At 40.0% G+C, this 19,991-nt stretch overlaps 1 protein-coding gene across 3 annotated transcripts in view; it reads left to right on the top strand.

The window, feature by feature from the left end:
* The first annotated feature begins 17,893 nt into the window (after window positions 1-17,893).
* The window catches only part of LOC135612647 (uncharacterized), a 67,737-nt gene continuing 65,639 nt past the window's right edge, over window positions 17,894-19,991 (top strand). For 2 of the 3 annotated variants that reach the window (XM_065109188.1, XM_065109187.1), the window contains exons 1-2: window positions 17,895-18,196; window positions 19,396-19,570. In XM_065109188.1, the coding sequence (XP_064965260.1) occupies window positions 17,985-18,196; window positions 19,396-19,570 (387 nt within the window). In that variant the 5' untranslated portion in view covers window positions 17,895-17,984. Of the gene's footprint in view, window positions 18,197-19,395; window positions 19,571-19,991 lie in introns of all 3 variants that reach the window. The other variant, XM_065109189.1, reaches the window with a different exon arrangement.

Raw genomic sequence — 19,991 nt, 5'->3', positions numbered from 1 at the left:
GCGTGCTGGCTGCTGGGCAAGGGGCCGAAGGGTCGAGGCTCTTGGGGTCGTCGCGGGCGTTTTGGCCGCGAGGTCGAGGCGTGGGCGGGCCGAGCCGCGCGCGTGGCCGAGGAGCCGAGACGCGCGGGCTGGCCGCGGGCGTTAATCCGACGCGGGCGGGCTGCCGCGCGCGTGGGGCCGAGGCGCCGAGGCGCTCGGGGCCGAGGTGCCGAGGCGCGCGGGCTGGCTGCGCGTGTGGGGCCGAGCCTCGCGCGTGGGGCCGAGGGGCCGAGGTGCGCGAGGCCGAGGAGCCGAGGCGCCGAGGCAGCAAGGCAGCGTGCGTGGGGCCGAGGGGCCGAGGTGCGCGAGGCCGAGGAGTAGAGGCGCGCGGGCTGGCTGCGCGCGTGGGGCCGAGCCTCGCGCGTGGGGCCGAGGGGCCGAGGTGCGCAAGGCCGAGGAGCCGAGGCGCCGAGGCAGCAAGGCAGCGTGCTGCTTGCTGCGCGTGAGGCCGAGGTGCCGAGGCGCGCGGGCTGGTTGCGCGCATGGGGCCGAGGGGCCGAGGTGCGCGATGCCGAGGAGCCGAGGCAGCAAGGCAGCGTGCTGCGCGTGAGGCCGAGGGGCCAAGGCAGCGTGCGGACTGCGCATGAGGCCGAGGGGCCGAGGCAGCGTGCTGGCTGCTGGGCAAGGGGCCGAAGGGTCGAGGCTCTCGGGGCCGTCGCGAGCGTTTTGGCCGCGAGGTCGAGGCGTGGGCGGGCCGAGCCGCGCGCGTGGCTGAGGAGCCGAGATGCGCGGGCTGGCCGCGCGCGTGAATCCGACGCGGGCGGGCTGCCGCGCGCGTGAATCCGACGCGGGCGGGCTGCCGCGCGCGTGGGGCCGAGGCGCCGAGGCACGCGGGCTGGCCGCGCGCGTGGGGCCGAGGGGCCGAGGCAGCGTGCGGACTGCGCATGAGGCCGAGGGGCCGAGGCAGCGTGCTGGCTGCTGGGCAAGGGGCCGAAGGGTCGAGGCTCTCGGGGCCGTCGCGGGCGTTTTGGCCGCGAGGTCGAGGCGTGGGCGGGCCGAGCCGCGCGTGTGGCGGAGGAGCCGAGACGCGCGGGCTGGCCGCGCGCGTGAATCCGACGCGGGCGGGCTGCCGCGCGCGTGGGGCCGAGGCTCCGAGGCGCTCGGGGCCGAGGTGCCGAGGCGCACGGGCTGGCTGCGCGCGTGGGGCCGAGCCTCGTGCGTGGGGCCGAGGGGCCGAGGTGCGCGAGGCCGAGGAGCTGAGGTGCGCGAGGCCGAGGAGCCGAGGCGCGCGGGCTGGCTGCGCGCGTGGGGTCGAGCCTCGCGCGTGGGGCCGAGGGGCCGAGGTGCGCAAGGCCGAGGCGCCGAGGCAGCAAGGCAGCGTGCTGCTTGCTGCGCGTGAGGCCGAGGTGCCGAGGCGCGCAGGCTGGCTACGCGCGTGGGGCCGAGCCTCGCGCGTGGGGCCGAGGGGCCGAGGTGCGCGATGCCGAGGAGCCGAGGCAGCAAGGCAGCGTGCTGCGCGTGAGGCCGAGGTGCCGAGGCACGCGGGCTGGCTGCGCGCGTGGGGCCGGGCCTCGCGCGTGGGGCCGAGGGGCCGAGGTGCGCGATGCCGAGGAGCCGAGGCGCGCGGGCTGGCTGCGCGCGTGGGGCCGAGGGGCCGAGAACAGTCCCAGAAGTCGCTGTTGCTGGTGCAGGTCGACTGCAGTGGCGCAACCAAGGAGAAGACTAACGTACCATCATTCCGGGCCCGCCTTCTAGCGCCAAAATGTTACGGTCAGTAACTGTTCAACCGTGACCTCGAGGTCGTCGCGGCTTGGTCCGGGTCCGGAAGGCGGTGGTCAACGGGTGGGGGAGCCCCTCGAGTCTGCTGGATCTCCAGAGGCGGTGATCTCCAAAGGCGTCGCACCTGCACAAAGGTCGGGTCGGGGTGCTCGACCCGACCCCTCCGACGATCATGTCAATGAAAGATGTGGAGGGGGTGAAGGAGGAGGGAAAACCCCACTATGTTCAGTGTGTCTTCCCTTATAATGAACGAGAGGGTATTAGTAGGGGAGCATTCTGCTCCCTGAGCTGCCCGTTTGCAAGGGGCAGGCTGACAGTAGCCATGGCGTGGCGTGTTGGACTTGGATTTTTAATATGCCTCGGTCAGTGTTCTGATCAATTCCAAGGTGCGTGACGTCATCTGGAGCAGCTGACATTGTCCTGAGGTTGACTGCCACTTTCATCCCTATCAACAATCAATTGATGACGGAGTTAAACATAACTCCCCCTATCTATATGCCATATTATGAGAAGATGAAAACACTTGAATTTCATCCATTGAATTCAAGCATAAACCGATAAGTTCTAACCGTAGAACTTATCATTATTCTCATTAAGCAATAGTAAATGCGAAACTTCGATGAAAATCATAAGTCAAATGATATGGGACGATTTTTACTACGATAGGAGATAAAGATTTTCAACATGAATTTCATGATATAGATGTAAGGCATGCTTTCAATATGATCAATCAATCTTGTGATATTCTCACGGATTTTACAAGGCATATAAGACATTCTCAAGGATCAATCAATTTTTATATAAGTCATGCTATCAAAATGGTACAAGTCATCACTTTTCTCCCCCTTTGTCATCAACAAAAAGGGAATGAGACTTGAAGCACATAATTTGTGATTATAACATTGATCATACAAAAATTTTATCATCCAAAATTAAGTATGCTAAAATGTTTATGTCGAGTTCATCATAAAGGAAAATTCAACATTCATCCATTTTATCAAATCTCTTCTTTCTATAATCAAAAATTGTAGGTGTACAAGGAAGAGATCGTGATTAAAAAATTCAAGTAGTAACTCCAATAAGTCAAGATCATAATTCGAATACAAACTCATTCAAATTGTCAACTTGAAACTCATAATCAAGCCATCAAAATCAATTTCGAGATTCATAAAATCATTAATCTTGATCAAGCCATCAAAATCAATTTCGAGATTCATAAAATCATTAATCTTGATCAGAGAGAATGAAAAACTTTACGGAAAATCCATTCAAATACATTTATTCTTTGGGACAATTTAACATACCTGATTCCCTTCTAATGAATTCAAATTGATCTTCGTTCAAAGCTTTTGTAAATATATCTGCTAATTGATGCTTTGTGTCAATGAATTCTAGAACAACATCATTGTTAAGGACATGATCGCGTATGAAATGATGCCTAACGTCGATGTGCTTAGTTCTAGAGTGCTGAATTGGATTTTTAGTAAGACATATGGCACTAGTATTATCACATTTTATGGGAATATTTTTAAAGTGAATTCCATAGTCTTCTAATGTATTTTTCATCCAAACAACTTGTGCACAACATGCACTTGCAGCAATGTATTCGGCTTCCGCCGTAGATAGTGCAACTAAATTTTGTTTCTTGGAAGTCCAAGAAACAAGTGCATGTCCTAAAAATTGGCATGTTCCGGATGTACTTTTTCTATATATCCTGCATCCGCCAAAATCGGCATCTGCATAAGCTATTAGATCGAATTTTTCAGATTTTGGATACCACAATCCTAAATTTAAAGTTCCTTTAAGATACCTAAATATTCTTTTAACACTCTTAAGATGAGATAATTTAGGTTTAGATTGAAACCTAGCACAAAGTCCTACACTAAACATAATATCCGGTCTAGTCGCGGTGAGGTAGAGTAGACTACCTATCATTCCCCTATATGTTTTTTGATCGAAATTTTCACTATTTTCATCCATATCTAACTTAGTCGCAGTGCTCATAGGGGTGTTTATTGCTTTTGAATTATCCATGTTAAATCGTTTTAACAATTCTAATGTATATTTAGATTGGTTAAGAAATATACCATCACTAAGTTGTTTGATTTGTAATCCCAAAAAGAAAGTTAATTCACCCATTAAACTCATTTCAAATTCAAGACTCATACATTTGGCAAATGATTCACATAGTGATTCATCCGAAGAGCCAAAAATAATATCGTCAACATAAATTTGCACAATAAGAAAATTATTTTCAAAATGTTTAATAAACAATGTAGTATCAACCTTGCCTTTAGTAAAATTATTTAAAATAAGAAAGGAACTAAGCCTTTCATACCAAGCTCTAGGAGCTTGTTTCAAGCCATAGAGGGCCTTAGTCAATTTGAATACATGATTAGGAAGAAGAGAATTTTCAAATCCGGGAGGTTGTTCGACATATACTTCTTCGGAAATAAAACCATTCAAGAAAGCACTTTTGACATCCATTTGAAATAGTTTAAATTATTACTACTAGCATAGGCAAGGAGCATCCTTATGGCTTCTAATCGAGCCACGGGAGCGAAGGTTTCTTCGTAATCGGAGCCACGGGAGCGAAGGTTTCTTCGTAATCGATACCTTCTTCTTGGTTGAAACCTTTGGCCACTAATCTAGCCTTGTTTCTAACCATGATACCATTTTCGTCTTGCTTGTTTCTAAAGACCCACTTAGTACCTATGACTAAGTGGTCACTTGGTCTAGGAACAAGCTTCCATACCTTATTCCTCTCTAATTGATTCAATTCCTCTTGCATTGCAATAACCCAAAAATCATCTTTTATGGCCTCGTCAATGCATTTAGGTTCAATTTGAGAAAGGAATGCGGCATTAGCACAAAAATTCTTGAAAGAGGAACGAGTTTGAACCCCTTTTGATGTATCTCCTATAATTAGCTCCTTCGGATGCGCATCTATATACTTCCATTCCTTAGGTAAGGAAATTTCGGAAGAAGTTGCATCGAAGTTGCTATTTTGAGGAGGAGGTTCATTTAAATTCAAATTATCAAAACCAAGATCATCATCAAAATCATTTTTCTTTAAATTAGAAATTTCATTAAAAACTACATGAATAGACTCTTCTATTACTAACGTTCTTTTGTTAAAAACCCGAAAAGCCTTAGAAACGGAAGAGTAACCAAGAAAGATGCCTTCATCGGATTTAGCATCAAATTTTCCTAAGACATCTCTTTCATTCAAAATAAAGCATTTACAACCAAAAACTTTAAAATAGGAAATATTTGGTTTTTTGTTATTCCACAATTCATAGGGAGTTTTTGATAAGGATGGTCTTAATAGGACTCTATTCATGATGTAGCAAGCCGTATTTACGGCTTCGGCCCAAAAATACTTAGGTAAACTATGTTCATTTAACATAGTTCTTGCCATTTCTTGTAAGTTTCTATTTTTTCTTTCAACTACTCCATTTTGTTGGGGATTCCTCGGAGTGGAGAAGTTGTGATTGTATCCATTAACTTCACAAAAATTTTGAAAGTCACGGTTTTGAAATTCGCCACCGTGATCACTCCGAATTGATGAAATCATGAAACCTTTTTCGTTTTGAGTGAGTTTACAAAATTTAGAGAAGCACTTGAAGCAATCACTTTTGTGAGCTAAGAAATAGGTCAAAGTGTATCTAGAGTAGTCATCCACAATCACAAAAGCATATTTGCTTCCACCTAGACTTGTTGTATCAATTGGTCCAAATAAGTCCAAATGGATCAATTGTAACGGTCTAGTGGTGCTAATTTGATTTTTTGGTTTGAAGCTTGTTTTTATTTGTTTGCCTAGTTGACATGCATCGCATACCTTATCCTTAATAAACTTTATATTCGGAATCCCTCGTACTAATTCTTGAGATGAGATTTTAGATATTGTTTTCATGCTTGCATGGCCTAATCTCCTATGCCAAAGCCAAGCATCATCATTTACGACGGAGAAACACATTTCATTACTTAGTTCATCAAGATTGATGGTATAGACATTATTTTGCTTTAAAGCAATCATAGTCATGTTGTGATTTGGTTTTTCAATAATGCACATATTTGATTCAAATCTAACGATATAACCTTTATCGCATAGTTGACTAATACTCAAGATATTATGTTTCAATCCATCAACTAGTAAAACATCATCAATGGAAAAATTAAATTTGTTACCAATAGTTCCCTTGCCAATGATTTTGCCTTTGTTGTTGCCTCCGAAGGTGACGTACCCTTCTTCTTTGCTAGTGAGCATAGAGAAATGAGATGGATCTCCAGTCATATGTCTTGAGCATCCACTATCGAGATACCATCTCTTGCTCCTAGCTTGTGGGTTTGTCTACAAAAGAGGATGATTTTTAGGTACCCATTTGATTTTGGGTGCCTCAAAAATTGACCCACTAACTTTGTTATTTATTTTTGAATCCTTTATAGTTCCTTTAGGAACCCATATTAATTTTTGTGAACTAATTTTCCTAAATAGACATTTGTAGGCAATATGTCCGGATTTGCAACAAAAGTTGCATTTCATATAAGAGGAAACATGTAATGTAGGTCCTTTTATGAAAGTGGTTGGATTTTGATGTAATCCTTTTACAAATCCAATTCCATTTCTATTTGCGATGTGACCCTTGTGTGCAAGGATCATATCTAATCCTTTGCTACCAACCTTAAACTTGTTTAAGGTTTCCTTAAGAAGCAAATTTTCATTTTTTATTGCTTCTAAATGCTCACACTTAGAGCATGGAGGAGTTTGAAGACTATCAAACTTATCTTGTAGCAAAGCATGCTCTTTCTTTAAGATACTTAACTTCTTGCTAACAGTTCTACATTCATCAAATAATTCATGAAAAGCGATAGAGAGTTCTTCAAAAGATAAATCTTCATTAAATAAATCACATACCTCTTCTCCTAAAGCCATTAGCGCGTAATGAGCAACTTGCTCGGTGTTGGACTCCTCTTCTTCGGACGCGCTTGAATCATCCCATGTTGCCTTGAGCGCTTTCTTCTTTGATGTCCTCTTTTTGGCTTGAGGACAATCGTTCTTGTAGTGTCCCGGTTTTTTGCATTCATAGCAAATCACTTGGTCCTTCTTTTGTTCAAATTTATTTTTTATATTATTTTTAAGTTTGTTCTTTCTTAAATATTTTTTAAATTTTTGAGTCAAAAGTGCAATGTCATTGTCACTGTCCTCATCACTTGATGTTCCTTTCAAGTGGTCTTCTTGTGATTTGAGTGCCATATCCTTCCTATTCTTTGGAAGGGGGTTCTCGAGCTCGTCATGAGCTTGACATGTCATTTCGTAGGTCATTAGAGACCCAATGAGTTCTTCAAGAGGGAATGCTTTAAGGTCTTTGGCCTCTTGAATGGCCGTAACTTTTGGATCCCAACTTTTAGGGAGGGATCTTAAGATTTTAGTTACTAGTTCAAAGTTAGTAAAATTTTTATCAAGAGCTTTGAGTCCATTGATGACATCCGTAAACCGGGTGTACATGTCTCCGATGGACTCACTTGGTTTCATTCGGAAAAGTTCGTAAGAGTGCACAAGGATGTTGATTTTGGACTCTTTCACTCGGCTAGTGCCTTCATGAGTGACCTCAAGAGTTCTCTAAATATCAAAAGCCGAATCACACATTGAAACACGATTAAATTCGTTTTTGTCTAATGCACAAAACAAGGCATTCATAGCCTTTGCATTTAAAGCAAAAACCTTCTTCTCCGATTCATTCCATTCACTCATCGGAAGAGAAGATTTTTGAAATCCATTCTCAACAATAGACCAAAGCTCAAAGTCCATAGAAATGAGGAAGATCCTCATGCGAGTCTTCCAATATGTGTAATCCGACCCATTAAACAAAGGTGGTCGTGCAATAGAATGGCCCTCTTGCATGCCGGAGTAAGCCATCTCTCTTAGGTATTAAACCAAATATGAGAGATAACCTCGCTCTGATACCACTTGTTAGGTTCGGAGCGGCACTAAGAGGGGGGGGTGAATTAGTGCAGCGGATTAAAACTTCGGTTTTAGACAAATCTTTCGTACGATAAGAAATCGGAATTGGAAGTGCTTAACTTAAAAGCGTATTCGCAAAGTTGTGCAGTAAATGTAATGAGGAAATAAAGCAGTAAGAGGGTTTGCAGTAATGTAAATAGCAGTAATGAAATGCAAACCAGAGATTATGCTGTTTTTAAAGTGGTTCGGTCAAGTGACCTACATCCACTTGCGAGGCCCCTCTTCGATGAGGCTCCCACCTTCCACTAGCAAATCTCTTGAAAGGGAAGGGTGAATACCCCTCTTACAACTTTTACAAGCGGTTCACTCTCTTATAGATTTTCAGCAAGAAAGAAGGAGGTGAACACTAGCAAATGAAACCAAGAAAGGCAAAGACTCTTCTAAGACTTTTCTCTCAATTACTTGCTGCTCAAAAGTTGTCATCTCAGCTGAGATTTGAGGAGTATTTATAGGCCTCAAGAGGATTCAAATTTTGGGCTCCAAAATTTGAATTCTCTTTGGGTTCCCAGTGCTGGAGGTGCCACCGCCCAGCCAAGCGGTGCCACCGCCCAGCGCTCGGGTGCTGGACGGTGCAACCGCCCAGCCAAGGAGGTGTCACCGCCCAGCTCTCGGGTGCTGGGCGGTGCCACCGCCTGGCTCTTCGATTTCACTGGTTTGGCTTAATTTTAGCCCAAACCATATCTGACTTTGGGCCCAGTTGGCCCCTAACCAGGATATAGGATTATCTCTTAATCCTAATCCTAATTACAAGTGAACTACATAACAAAAAATACATCCTAAGCAAGCTTTCAACCGCGAACGTCGAGTCTTGTTTCGGCGAGCTTTCCGACGAACTTCTTCCGACGGACTCCCAGCAAGCTCCCGAACTTGTGATGACTTTAACGAGTAGCCGAGCCTTCTCGGTGATCTCCGTGAACCTCCGACGATCTCTTCGGCGAACTTCCGAAAATTCCGACAGGTTCCCGATTTCTTCTCGATTGGTTCCGGCAACATCTCCGACGATTCTTCGGACTGTTAAACGTCCATCGAACTTGACTCCGGTATACTTGCTTTGTGTTTTCTGGTTATCGTAGTTAATCCTACACACTTAGCTCAATAATATGGATTAGATCAATTAACCCATCAATTGATTTTATCATCAAAATCCGAGATTCAACACTTTCAAGTTAAGCACTTCCGAGTTCGGTTTTTATTGTACGAAAGATTTTTCGAAACCGACATTTTTATCCACTACACTAATTCCAATTGATATCAAAGCCTCGCTATTTTTTATTTGGTTTAGCACCTGAGAGAAATGGCTCTTTTCGGCTTTTAAGAGGGTCACTCTCTCATTCGTCCTTCCTTTGTCAATGGGACGGACTACACTTATTGGAAAACTCGAATGAGAGTTTTCTTTTTTTCATTGAATCTCGATTTATAGCACATAGTCGAATTTTGTTTTAAAAGATCTTCTCTTCCAATGAAAGATTGGAATGATTTGGAGAAGAAGACATTTTCTTTAAATGCTAGAGCTATGAATGCTCTATTTTGCATCTTAGATAAAATGGAGTTTAATCGAGTTTCTTTTGTGAAACGACCTTCGATATTTGGCTATTCTCGAAATCACACACGAAGACATAAATAAAGTTAAAGATTCTAAAATCAATCTTTTAATGCACGATTTTGAACTGTTTCATATGAAACCAAGCGAAACCATTGGAGATATGTACACCCGTTTTACGGATGTCGTCAATGGTTTAAAAGCTCTTGGTAAAACTTTTTCGAATTTTGAATTTGTTAGTAAAGTTTTACGCTCACTTTCTAAAACTTAGGATTCAAAAGTAATGGCTTTACAAGAATCAAAATATTTGAACCATTTCCCTCTCAAAGAACTTATCGGGTCATTGATGACCTATGAAATGATGTACAATGCACGTGAAGAACTTGAGAACTACCTTCCAAAGAATAGGAAGGATTTCAGACTAAGAACAATCAAAGACCACTCGAGCATAAGCTCAAGTGATAGTGAACTTAAACTACATATGAAATTTAAAAAGTTCATGAGACAAAAGTTAAAGAACAAAAAGAACGAAACTACTTGCTTTGAACGCAAGAAGAAGAATATAAATTGGGATGAATCGAGCTCCCCCAAAAACGAGGAGAAAATCAACAAAGGTGAGGTGACAAACTATGCCTTAACTACTTTCAACGATGAGGTAATCGAAATCCTCCTAATTTATTTCAAAATTACTTGATGCTTTTCATGATGCATTTATTTATTTTTTTGTTTAGAATAATTATTTTTCTTGAAAAATGCATGTTTAATAATGAAAATGCAAAAAATTAGGAATTTTAAAAATAATCATGAAAATTACATGTTTATGATAAATAAAATGATTTTGATTAAAAATGCCTTATGAAATTATGCTTGATGTTTTAGTGATGTAATAATGCAATAAAATGATAGATATAAATCTAATGTTTGTACACCTAATAAGATTAGTTTAAGAAGCATTATTGTGTATCTTGATGATTTCATGATTTTGATTGAAGATGATTTATGTTTAATGAAATCATGCTTGACGATTTTATTCTATGCATGAGACTTTGAAGTTATTCATGATGAAATGTTGCTTTTTTTATTTTAAACAAGATGGATGGTTTTCATACAAAAACTTGAGTATATTAATTTGAAATCATGTTTAATGGTTTTATAATTTTTGATGAATCTTACGATTTACGGATTACCGATTTTTACCATAATTAAAGTGCCGTATTGATCTTTGTCGTAATAAATCTTGCACCTTCGATTTTAAAAATGATACATGTTTTTATTTCGCATAAATGAAATAAAATCATATGAATTGAGACAACTAAAAAGAGGAAAGGTTTCTCCTTGAAAATTTTATTTTTTCGACTTTATCGATTTTTTCAAAAAGGAGATTAGTGAATCTATTTGTATAACTTTTGTGAATCTCTTGAAAAAGATCTTGATTTGATGATCTAAATTTAAATGAGCTTTATCTTAATTTTTTAAAATTTATAACTTAAGATTTCTTATATATGAATCAAGATATCCTATGTTTCTTTTATCCACTTATAAAAAGAGATTTATTGAAATATATCATGTCTTATGACATTCATGAAAAATTGAGACATTATGCATGAATCAAGTTCTCATGAGAATTTATTTACGTTATCTTCATTAAGTTTTCTTAAAAAGATGTTGATGATTTGATTATTTAAATTTGAATGAGTTTATCAAAATCATGATCTTGATTTCTTGGAATTACATGAGATTTTTTTTTTCAAGATCTTTTCTTTGTACACCTACATTTTTTTTTGGTATTCTATTTAAAAAAGAGATTTACTATATGAATCATGTCTTTTAGTATTTAATTGGTCTTATCCTTCATGACATGATTTCTTTGTATTTATAGCTTGTATGACTTGAAATGTTTTGGAATGATGCATGCAACAATATAATTTTTCCCTTAGATAAAAATACATGCAACACTATGATTTTTTGAAATAATATGAAAATTAATATTTATCATTTTCTGAAATAATACTCTAGAATGATGATTTGGAATCATGCATATAATGATGATTTTATATTTCAGTATCGTGCATGAAAAATAAAATGTAAAGTTTTAAAATTATGCATATTTTAATTTGAATATATACTGATGCATAAATAAGATTGATACTTATCTTTGTCATGATTTAGAAATTATTGAAAAGGGAAAAGAATTATAACATTATATTTTTCCCTTCTTTTTGACAATGACAAAGGGGGACCAAAACTTACTAAAAAGCAAATTTGTTATCTTGCATCTTTCAAGAAGTAAAATGCTTGCTCATAAAAAAAAAAGGATGCAAAAATGTTGCCAAGGAGAAAACTTTCTAGGAAGCAAAGTTGCTAGCTTATTCAAAAACGATGCATGCAATACTTATGAGTTTATTATGATAATGTATTTGATGTATTGCATATCATATATGTGAATCATGATTAAAATTGTATTGACTTGAATTAAATTTAAATTCAAAGTTTATATTAATTATGACATATTGCAATAAGAATGATACTTTATTTTTGTCATAATTTGAAAATTGATGAATTACATTATTGTTTTTGTTATTCCCCTTTTTTGCCAATGACAAAAGGGGAGAAAGAATTTCTAGCGTGTACATCATGAAAGGAGGCAAACTTGTTAGCTTGCACAAGTCAAGAAGATGCAAAACATGCTAACTTGCACTTTGCAATGGAAGCAAAATTACTAGCTCAAATATTGCAAAGGAAGCAAAAATTTGCTAGCTTGCAACTTACACATTTCAAGAAGCAAGAGTTGCTTTTTTGAATATCTCTAATTTGCTAGCTAGCATAATGTAGAACTTGCTATCTTGAAAAACAAATATGCCAACTTGCACATCTTTAAATTTGCTAGCTTATAAGTTATACTACCTTGCATATCTACAACTTGATAGCTTGAATGTTCTAAGCATGATGTAACACTTACTAAATTTTTTAGTTTACAAATTGCATGATGATAAAACATGATATTATGTTTATCATGCAATGAGTTGAACTTGTATTTCTAAACATTTGATAGTTGATACTTCTCCTTTTTGTTGATGATAAAGGGGGAGAAGTATGTTGATGTTATGCATGATTTTATCATGACATGTTTTCTTGGATTTTTGAATCCAAGAGTTATATGCATATTGATAGGGGGAGTTTGTTTAAACTCCGGGAGTTAAGGTTAACTCCATTGTCTATTGGTTGTCATCATAAAAAATGGGGAGATTGTTGAATCTCGGATTTTGATGATGAAACCAATTGATAAGTGTTTATGTTTTAATCTACGTTTTGAGTGACACAGGATGCTTTGATCAGGATAAGACAATTAAAGCAGGAAAGAATCATGTTGTGTTGGGGGAAAACATGTCAGAAGATTGGACGTCGAGTTGGTGGATTGGTCGACGTATCAACAGAAGGCTTCAGGCCATGGATTTAGGAATCGGGCCAAGAAGAGCGGATATTGTGCCAAGAATATCGGAGTTGTGGAGTCAACTGGCTGATTGGGCAATAGGCCGCATGAGAGGACAATGTGCCGAAGAATCGGACGAAGCGTCGAGGGACCAATGACATGCCGGATAACATGATTAATGCTTAGTATTATTTGTCTAGATTGAAGTGTATTTTATATGTGCAGGATTAACTATGATAGCAAGGCATGAAGTAAAATGAAGTCCTAGAGTCAAGGACGTGACTTCATTGGGAGTTTGAGAGTTCGTCGGAAGTTCGGACGTTCATCGAAAGTTCTAAGGGAACCAACCAAGAAGTCTCGGAGCTTTCCAGAGAAGCTCATTGGAACTTGCCAAGAAGATTGTCGTGAAGTCCAAGAGCTTACCGGGAGTCCGCCGGAACATTACCAAGAGATCATCGGAAGTTCGTCGAAAGATCGTTGGAAACTTGCCGAAAGAATAGACTTACAGACTTGTTTACCTCAGATTATGTCTTAGATTTCGTAGTTAGCATGTAATTGGGTTTAGATTTGGGTCAACCCAATTAGGGGTCAAGTAGGCCCATATAAGAACTATGTTAGGCCCAATAAGATGCTCAAATAATGCCCCAAGAAGTCTTACCGTCGTGACACAGTCTTCGAGACTATGTCAAGCGGTGGTACCGCCAGTCTGGGCAATTGTACCGCCCCTAGCAGGGTGCCAGGTGGTGGTACCGCCCAGCACTGCCCCCTAAGCGGTGGTATCGCCAGACCTGGGTGGTAGTACCGCCCAGGGCTATGTTAGTGTCAAACTAACACTGGGCGGTAATATTGCCCGTGCCCGGGGAACCCAGGATAGGAAAGTTTTAAACTCCAAGTTTGAATCAACTTGAAGCCTATAAATACCCCTCTCATCCCTAGTTAAAGCACACAAGCACAAAGAGTTCAAAAGTAGAAAAACGCTGTAGAAATCCCTTGTAAGAATCCTCCTCTAGTCTAAGTGTTAGAATTCTGTAAGAGGAGAGTGAGTGCTTATAAAGGTTGTTTTCTAAACCTGGTAAAAGGAGAAGAGGGGTGTAAGAAGGAGGTTGATCTTCGCCTATAAAGGAAGATCGTTAGTGGATGCCGGTGGCCTCGACGAAAGAGGAATCGACGGAGTTGATGTAGGTCACAATGACTGAACCACTATAAAATTGGCGTGCTCTCTGGTTTATATTTACTTATTGCTATTTACTTTATTGCAAACCTCCATACATGCTTTACTTCCTCATTACTTTTGCTGCACACCTTTACGAATACACTTTCAAGTTAAGCACTTCCGAGTTCGGTTTTTATCGTACGAAAGATTTTTCGAAATTGACATTTTTATCCGCTACACTAATTCACCCCCCCTCTTAGTGCCGACCCCGATCTTAATAATTTATAAGCCCCAATGGCTTCAAAAATAAAGCCAAAAAGTGTCTCATCCCACATTTTCGGGGTACTAGCGGTACTATCACCATTACTGGGTGGTACTACCGCCTACAGTCTGAGACTGGGTGGTACCACCACCCAGTCTTGATGGTACCATCGCTTGACATGGGTGGTACCACCGCTAGCAGCAATAACTGCCAGTGGTACCACTGCCCAGATAACCTGGGGTATTGCTTTCTAGGCGGTGCCACCACCGGTCATGATTTTAAGGGCTGAATTGGCTGCTCAATTCGGCCAAATTCAGCCCCATTGAGGGCCTAGTTGGCCCCTAATTAAGTTAGTAGGATTACCTCCCAATCCTAACTTAATTTATACTCTAACTACGATAATTAAGATATAATCACAGCACTTCTTGTTCCGGTGCATCAATTGCTCTTCGAGTGAGCTCTTGACGTACATCCAACGAATATCCAACGAACTCTCAGCAATGCTTCGGCGGACTCCCAGCAAGCTCTTGAACTTTACGACGATCTTCTTGGCAAGTTCCGATAAGTTTCTTTGGCAAGCTCCTGGACTTCTCGGTTAGTTCCGGTAGAACTTCCAACGAACGTCCAAACTTCCGAGGAACTCTTGAACTTCTAACGAGATCTCGATCTTGACTTTGGCACAACACCTGCTTTATGTCTTACTACTATCATAGTTAATCCTGCACATTTTTCTCAACATATATATTTGATCAAACAATTTACAATTGACTTCATCATCTAAATCCAAGATTCAACAAAGGGATGTTGTGATCTCCATGTATTAAAAGGAAGATTAGTTATAAAAGCAATGGCCTCGGAAGGAAATAAATTGGGAGTAAACAGAGGTCAAAGGGATTGAATAACTATAAATCGATTTGAATTTGTTCTCTTATTTATAACTTTTGATTATGATTGCTTATGTATTATCATTCACTTTAACTCTAACTGACACTCAATACTTGATTAATGTCAATATCTAATACTTGATTTTAGTCATTTAAAATAATTTGATATCAAAAATATATGGGGATATTAGAAACTAATACAATGAAGTATCACTATAATAATAAAATAATATAATATTAATATTTTGAGTTAAAAAATAAACTATTGATATCATTTCTATTTCGTGAAATATTGACATATATAATATTTACTCAAGATTTACGAAGGTCCAATATCATCATTGCAAGTATATCCTAAATATTATTATTCTATCCCCATAACATAATTATTGAAAAAATATATTTTTTAAAGTATCTAAATATTTTAATTATATATTTTTATGAGTATTATTTTTTATATTATTTAAGACTAATTTCTTAATATAATTTTATAAATTTATTATTCTAGATCACTTTGACTATTATTAGACCAATATAAGAATATAAGATATATTTTAAATATTTTATAAATAATAAAATATTTATTATAATTTATATCTCATAAGTTTATAGTTAACTTTGGCAACTACTAATCAAATAAAATTTATGGATATAATCTATAAATAATATTCATTAAAATTTCTATTAATACTCACTTAACTAAACGTGTTCAAAAAAATATAATAATAATTAAACATAAACTTTAATTATCATAGTCATGTAAGTGTAGTAGTTAAGACAAAATAAAATTCATTCTTTCATGTGAAAATAAATATAATTTTATAATTTTTCTCTCATGCTTGTGTATTTAATAATTACATAAATTTTAAAACAATAATTAAAACTTAAATATCAAAAGCAATTAAATTTGAAAAACCAAATGTCAAACGAATTAAATTTGATCAATAATAATTCTTGTCAAGTGTAAAAACCAAAATATCTATAGTTTACTTTTCCTGACAATTTTGATAAAATTATTTATCGAATTTTATTATGATATTCTTTTTTAATTCTATAAAGGATCTTAAATTGGATCAATCGATATTATTTAATTAGACATCTTGAGTCATAATGAATTAGGCATCCCAAAATTAAACAACCCAAATTGAGCCCAACAATTAACTTAATTAATTAAATCAATCAAAATTATGCTGATAAAAAGAAGGTTCAGATCGAGTCAAAATTCAAAATTAAATAGGACTGGTCAAATATGGAGGTTTGGTCATGGTTGACCGAGATCTAAATCTAGTCAAAATTGCTTTTCGGGCAGCTTTAAGGGCAAAATTGATTTTGACCAAATTAAGCCAATGCACCACGCTGCGCGACCTCCCACGCTGCGCGCGACCTCCCCACCGCTGCCACCTTTCCTGGTGACTAGCTAACCGACAATGCACCACCCACGCGCTGCTGTGAAGCACGATCGCCCAACATCACCACGCCACATTAGCCCATGTCGCCGCTTGTGGCTTGTTGTCTCCGTCCGCCTGCGCCCAACCAACGCTACACAACCTAACGCTGCCCGCTTTCGTCAGTCACAGTCTGTTGAACCAATAGCGCCAGGCCACATCCCCAAATGTTGACGCCGTCTGCGATATACAGTCCGTTGCCGAACGACACAATACTCGGCCGCGGTGCCAACAGCAGCCGTCCGGCTGCGTCCAACCAATGCCGTGAGTCGTTGTCTGCGGTAATCCTTCCTGTCGCCGCGATTCACTCCGCCTGTGTGTGGCCACTGTGCGACCGCCTCCGTCGCGTCACTACGCTGCGATGTTCCTTCGGGTCCGTCGATCTCACGCAGCCGCCGATCACAGCAGCGCCGCCACCGTAAGTAGCAGCATTGCAGCCCAACGCAGCCGCTCCCCACGGCGGGACCAGAGCTTGCAGCCGTCGATCGCAGCAGCACCGTCGCCCTACGCAGCTGCATTGCTGCCTAACACAGCCGCTCCTCGCTATAGGCCCAGCGACCACAACTGCAAGTCGCCGCCCTCCGCTGCATAGCTGCCGACAGCAAGCTGCCGATGGCAGACCGCTGACCAAAGCTGGGCAGCACCTCAGATTCCACTTGCGAGTACTAGGAAATCTCCATGCGAATAGGCAAACGGAGGGAAGATCGGCATAATCCGAATACTCGTAAAATGCACACGGCCGAGTACTGTTTTTAAGTTGTCGGATAGTTTAAGCATCGAAACACCCTTTCTTAAGAAAACATGGATAAGAAAACATAGACACGGACGATGATAAGAAAACATGGATAGATTTAAACATAAACATATAAACATATTTAGTACTTTTTAATCTATGATCATTTAGATTTTAATGATATGATTGTGATACTAATTATAAATAAAAAATTATAATTAAAATATTTTAATATCAAGATTGAATTAAATATATAGATAAAAAAATATAGTATATATCTTTTGAATAGGAAGCACCTCACTACACAGATTTATCTGTAATGTTATTATAATCTTTAGGAGGTCTCTCGCTAATATAAATGTATTATTGGTCATAATAATCTAATTAGAACTTTAATTTATCTTAAAGTTAAATAGAACCTCAAACGTAAAAAAAAGAAAACTGGATTTGACGTTGAGATGCCCACGAAGCTGAGATGGTCCCGTCAACTTGTTTGGGCAATGGTTTGTTATTTTCCTATTGTAGGTTTGTTTGGTGGGTCCGGGTCAAATTTGTACTCGATTCGACCCGAACTCGGTCAGTTGGGTATCAACACTTGTCGGACACCGCCGAATGTCGATCGCGTGCAACGCCCGTAAATAACGGCCGTTGCGCTTAAAATAACGCGCTACCGATGTACTGCTATTGTGGTTCGTTTGGCCTCCGTTAGTCTCCTCTTCTTCCTTGGGACTGGGGGGAGCGAACCGGTGAGAAAATGGCGTCGTCCTCCAAAAGCCACCGTCCTCGGTCCAAGAGGGACGATGACAGCGACGAAGAGGGAGTTGGCGGAGGCGCCGCCTCATTGCCGGATCTCCTCCAGTTCTGTAGCAGAGCCGAAACCCTAATCTCTGAGCTCCTCTGCCTTTCCGATCGCGTCCCCCCCGAGTTCCTCAACCGCCACTTCGAATCCGTTCTCTTTGATCTCAGGTGCGTCCACCTCCGAAACCTTAATTGAGTTCTTGTTGCCGATCAGACACCTAGCATTCGATCCTTTCGCCTTACTAAGGATTTGGCAGGACTTGTTGGCGTAAAGTATTCTCCTGATCTCATAGGAACTATGGTGACCTACAGATTATATAATTCAAATCATGTTTCATCTACTGACTTGAGCTTTTAGATGCAATGACATTGACAAAAAAAATTAAGATGATATCAGAGTGGAAGGTCCTATGTCCGAAAACATATCCAAGTTATGCATTAAAAAATATGTCACTGATCAATTCAAGTTTCACGTCTTCAGTTTCAACCATCTGTCAACCGGTGTCATGAGAGGAGTGTTAAGAATACAAGTCAGATCATGTCTTATTTACTAGTTTCAGCTTTTAGGGCGAGTGAAGCGATTAAACATTTAAGTTGATATCTAAGTGGATTGTATTGTGTTGAAACACAGGCCATGTAATTAATTCAAGTTTCACACGTTGGGTTGAGGCAATTGCCACCTACACGTAAGGGGGAGTGTTAAGAATATTAGTAATATCATGTCTCATGGACTCATCTACTGGCTTAACTTGTTAGATGCAATGACATTGATAATCAAGACATCTCTGCTTCTCTCACATGAGAATAACATAGGCTTATAAATAGTAACCTAGGCGACATAACATCTTTATTCCTTTTTTTTGTTCATGGAGAATGGATTTTCGGATTTGGAGGAGATTCATAGGATATTTTTATGGATGCTAGTGAAAATTTACACATTTGGATGGGGAAATTGTAGCATGCTGATTTTACTAGGGGGAGGAAGGCATTTATTTTCCCTTTTTTGGTTCTTGTCAACCATTGTGAATCGATAGTTGCCTGCTGCTTAAGGAGACATAAAATAGATTGTTGCATGTTGGTTATAATTATAGTCTGTTGGCATCTGCACGGACTGGATGGAACTTTGATGTACTATAAGAAGATCTATATTTGGAAACGTTTTTGAAACATAGAATCTATCTTCCTGTTATTGCCTTCAATGTGGGTGTGTGCTCATGCAGAACAAGAATTTTTTTGTACAGTTTGGATCCAATTTTTTTTCTTCTAATAAGCCAAACTATCCTTTTCTTACAACTCCAATTTGATAAATAAATTCATTTGATCTGTAATTGTTTTTGGCTTCATTCTTTTATATTCTTGCTTTTAAGGTACTTTGACTCTCCTAGTATGTTTGAGACAAGGATCGAAGGAAACATTAGACTGGAAGCACTTGAAGACCAACTCCGTGAATCTTGTTCTACTTTCATGCATAGATTCTTTCTTTTGGCCAATGGTGCTGTTGTATACCATATGGAGCTCCTTAAGTACCTAAATGAGCTGCAGGTAAAGTCATATCACTAATTGATTAATACCAAAACTCTTGTTGCTTAGTATTACAAAACGTATATAGTACTTCTAATGATTTCATCATACAGAAAATTTTCACAGTTTAATCTTATAATTTCAATTTGTTATTGGAAGCAATGACTGACATTTATTCAGTTGTTTCTTTTAAATATTACTGTACCTGGTGAATAATTTCATCATGTTAATTTTAGCTTCTGACATGATTGAAGCTTCTAAATTACCAAATATATGGGGCTTGAAAAATGTTTTTGATTTTCGCCATCTTTATATTTCTTTTGATCTTTTGAGAGATGCTTATAATGACATATGTAATGTCTCAAAGGAAAGTAGCACACATGATGTTTTCCATGCAAGACAAGGTTACCTATTGTGTTTGTGCTGTTGGACGATCGCACAA

This window comes from Musa acuminata, chromosome BXJ2-5 (genome assembly GCF_036884655.1).
Source record: "Musa acuminata AAA Group cultivar baxijiao chromosome BXJ2-5, Cavendish_Baxijiao_AAA, whole genome shotgun sequence".
Taxonomy (NCBI): domain Eukaryota; kingdom Viridiplantae; phylum Streptophyta; class Magnoliopsida; order Zingiberales; family Musaceae; genus Musa; species Musa acuminata.
Note: the sequence above shows the minus strand (reverse complement) of the source record. Positions and strands in the feature narration are given on the sequence as shown.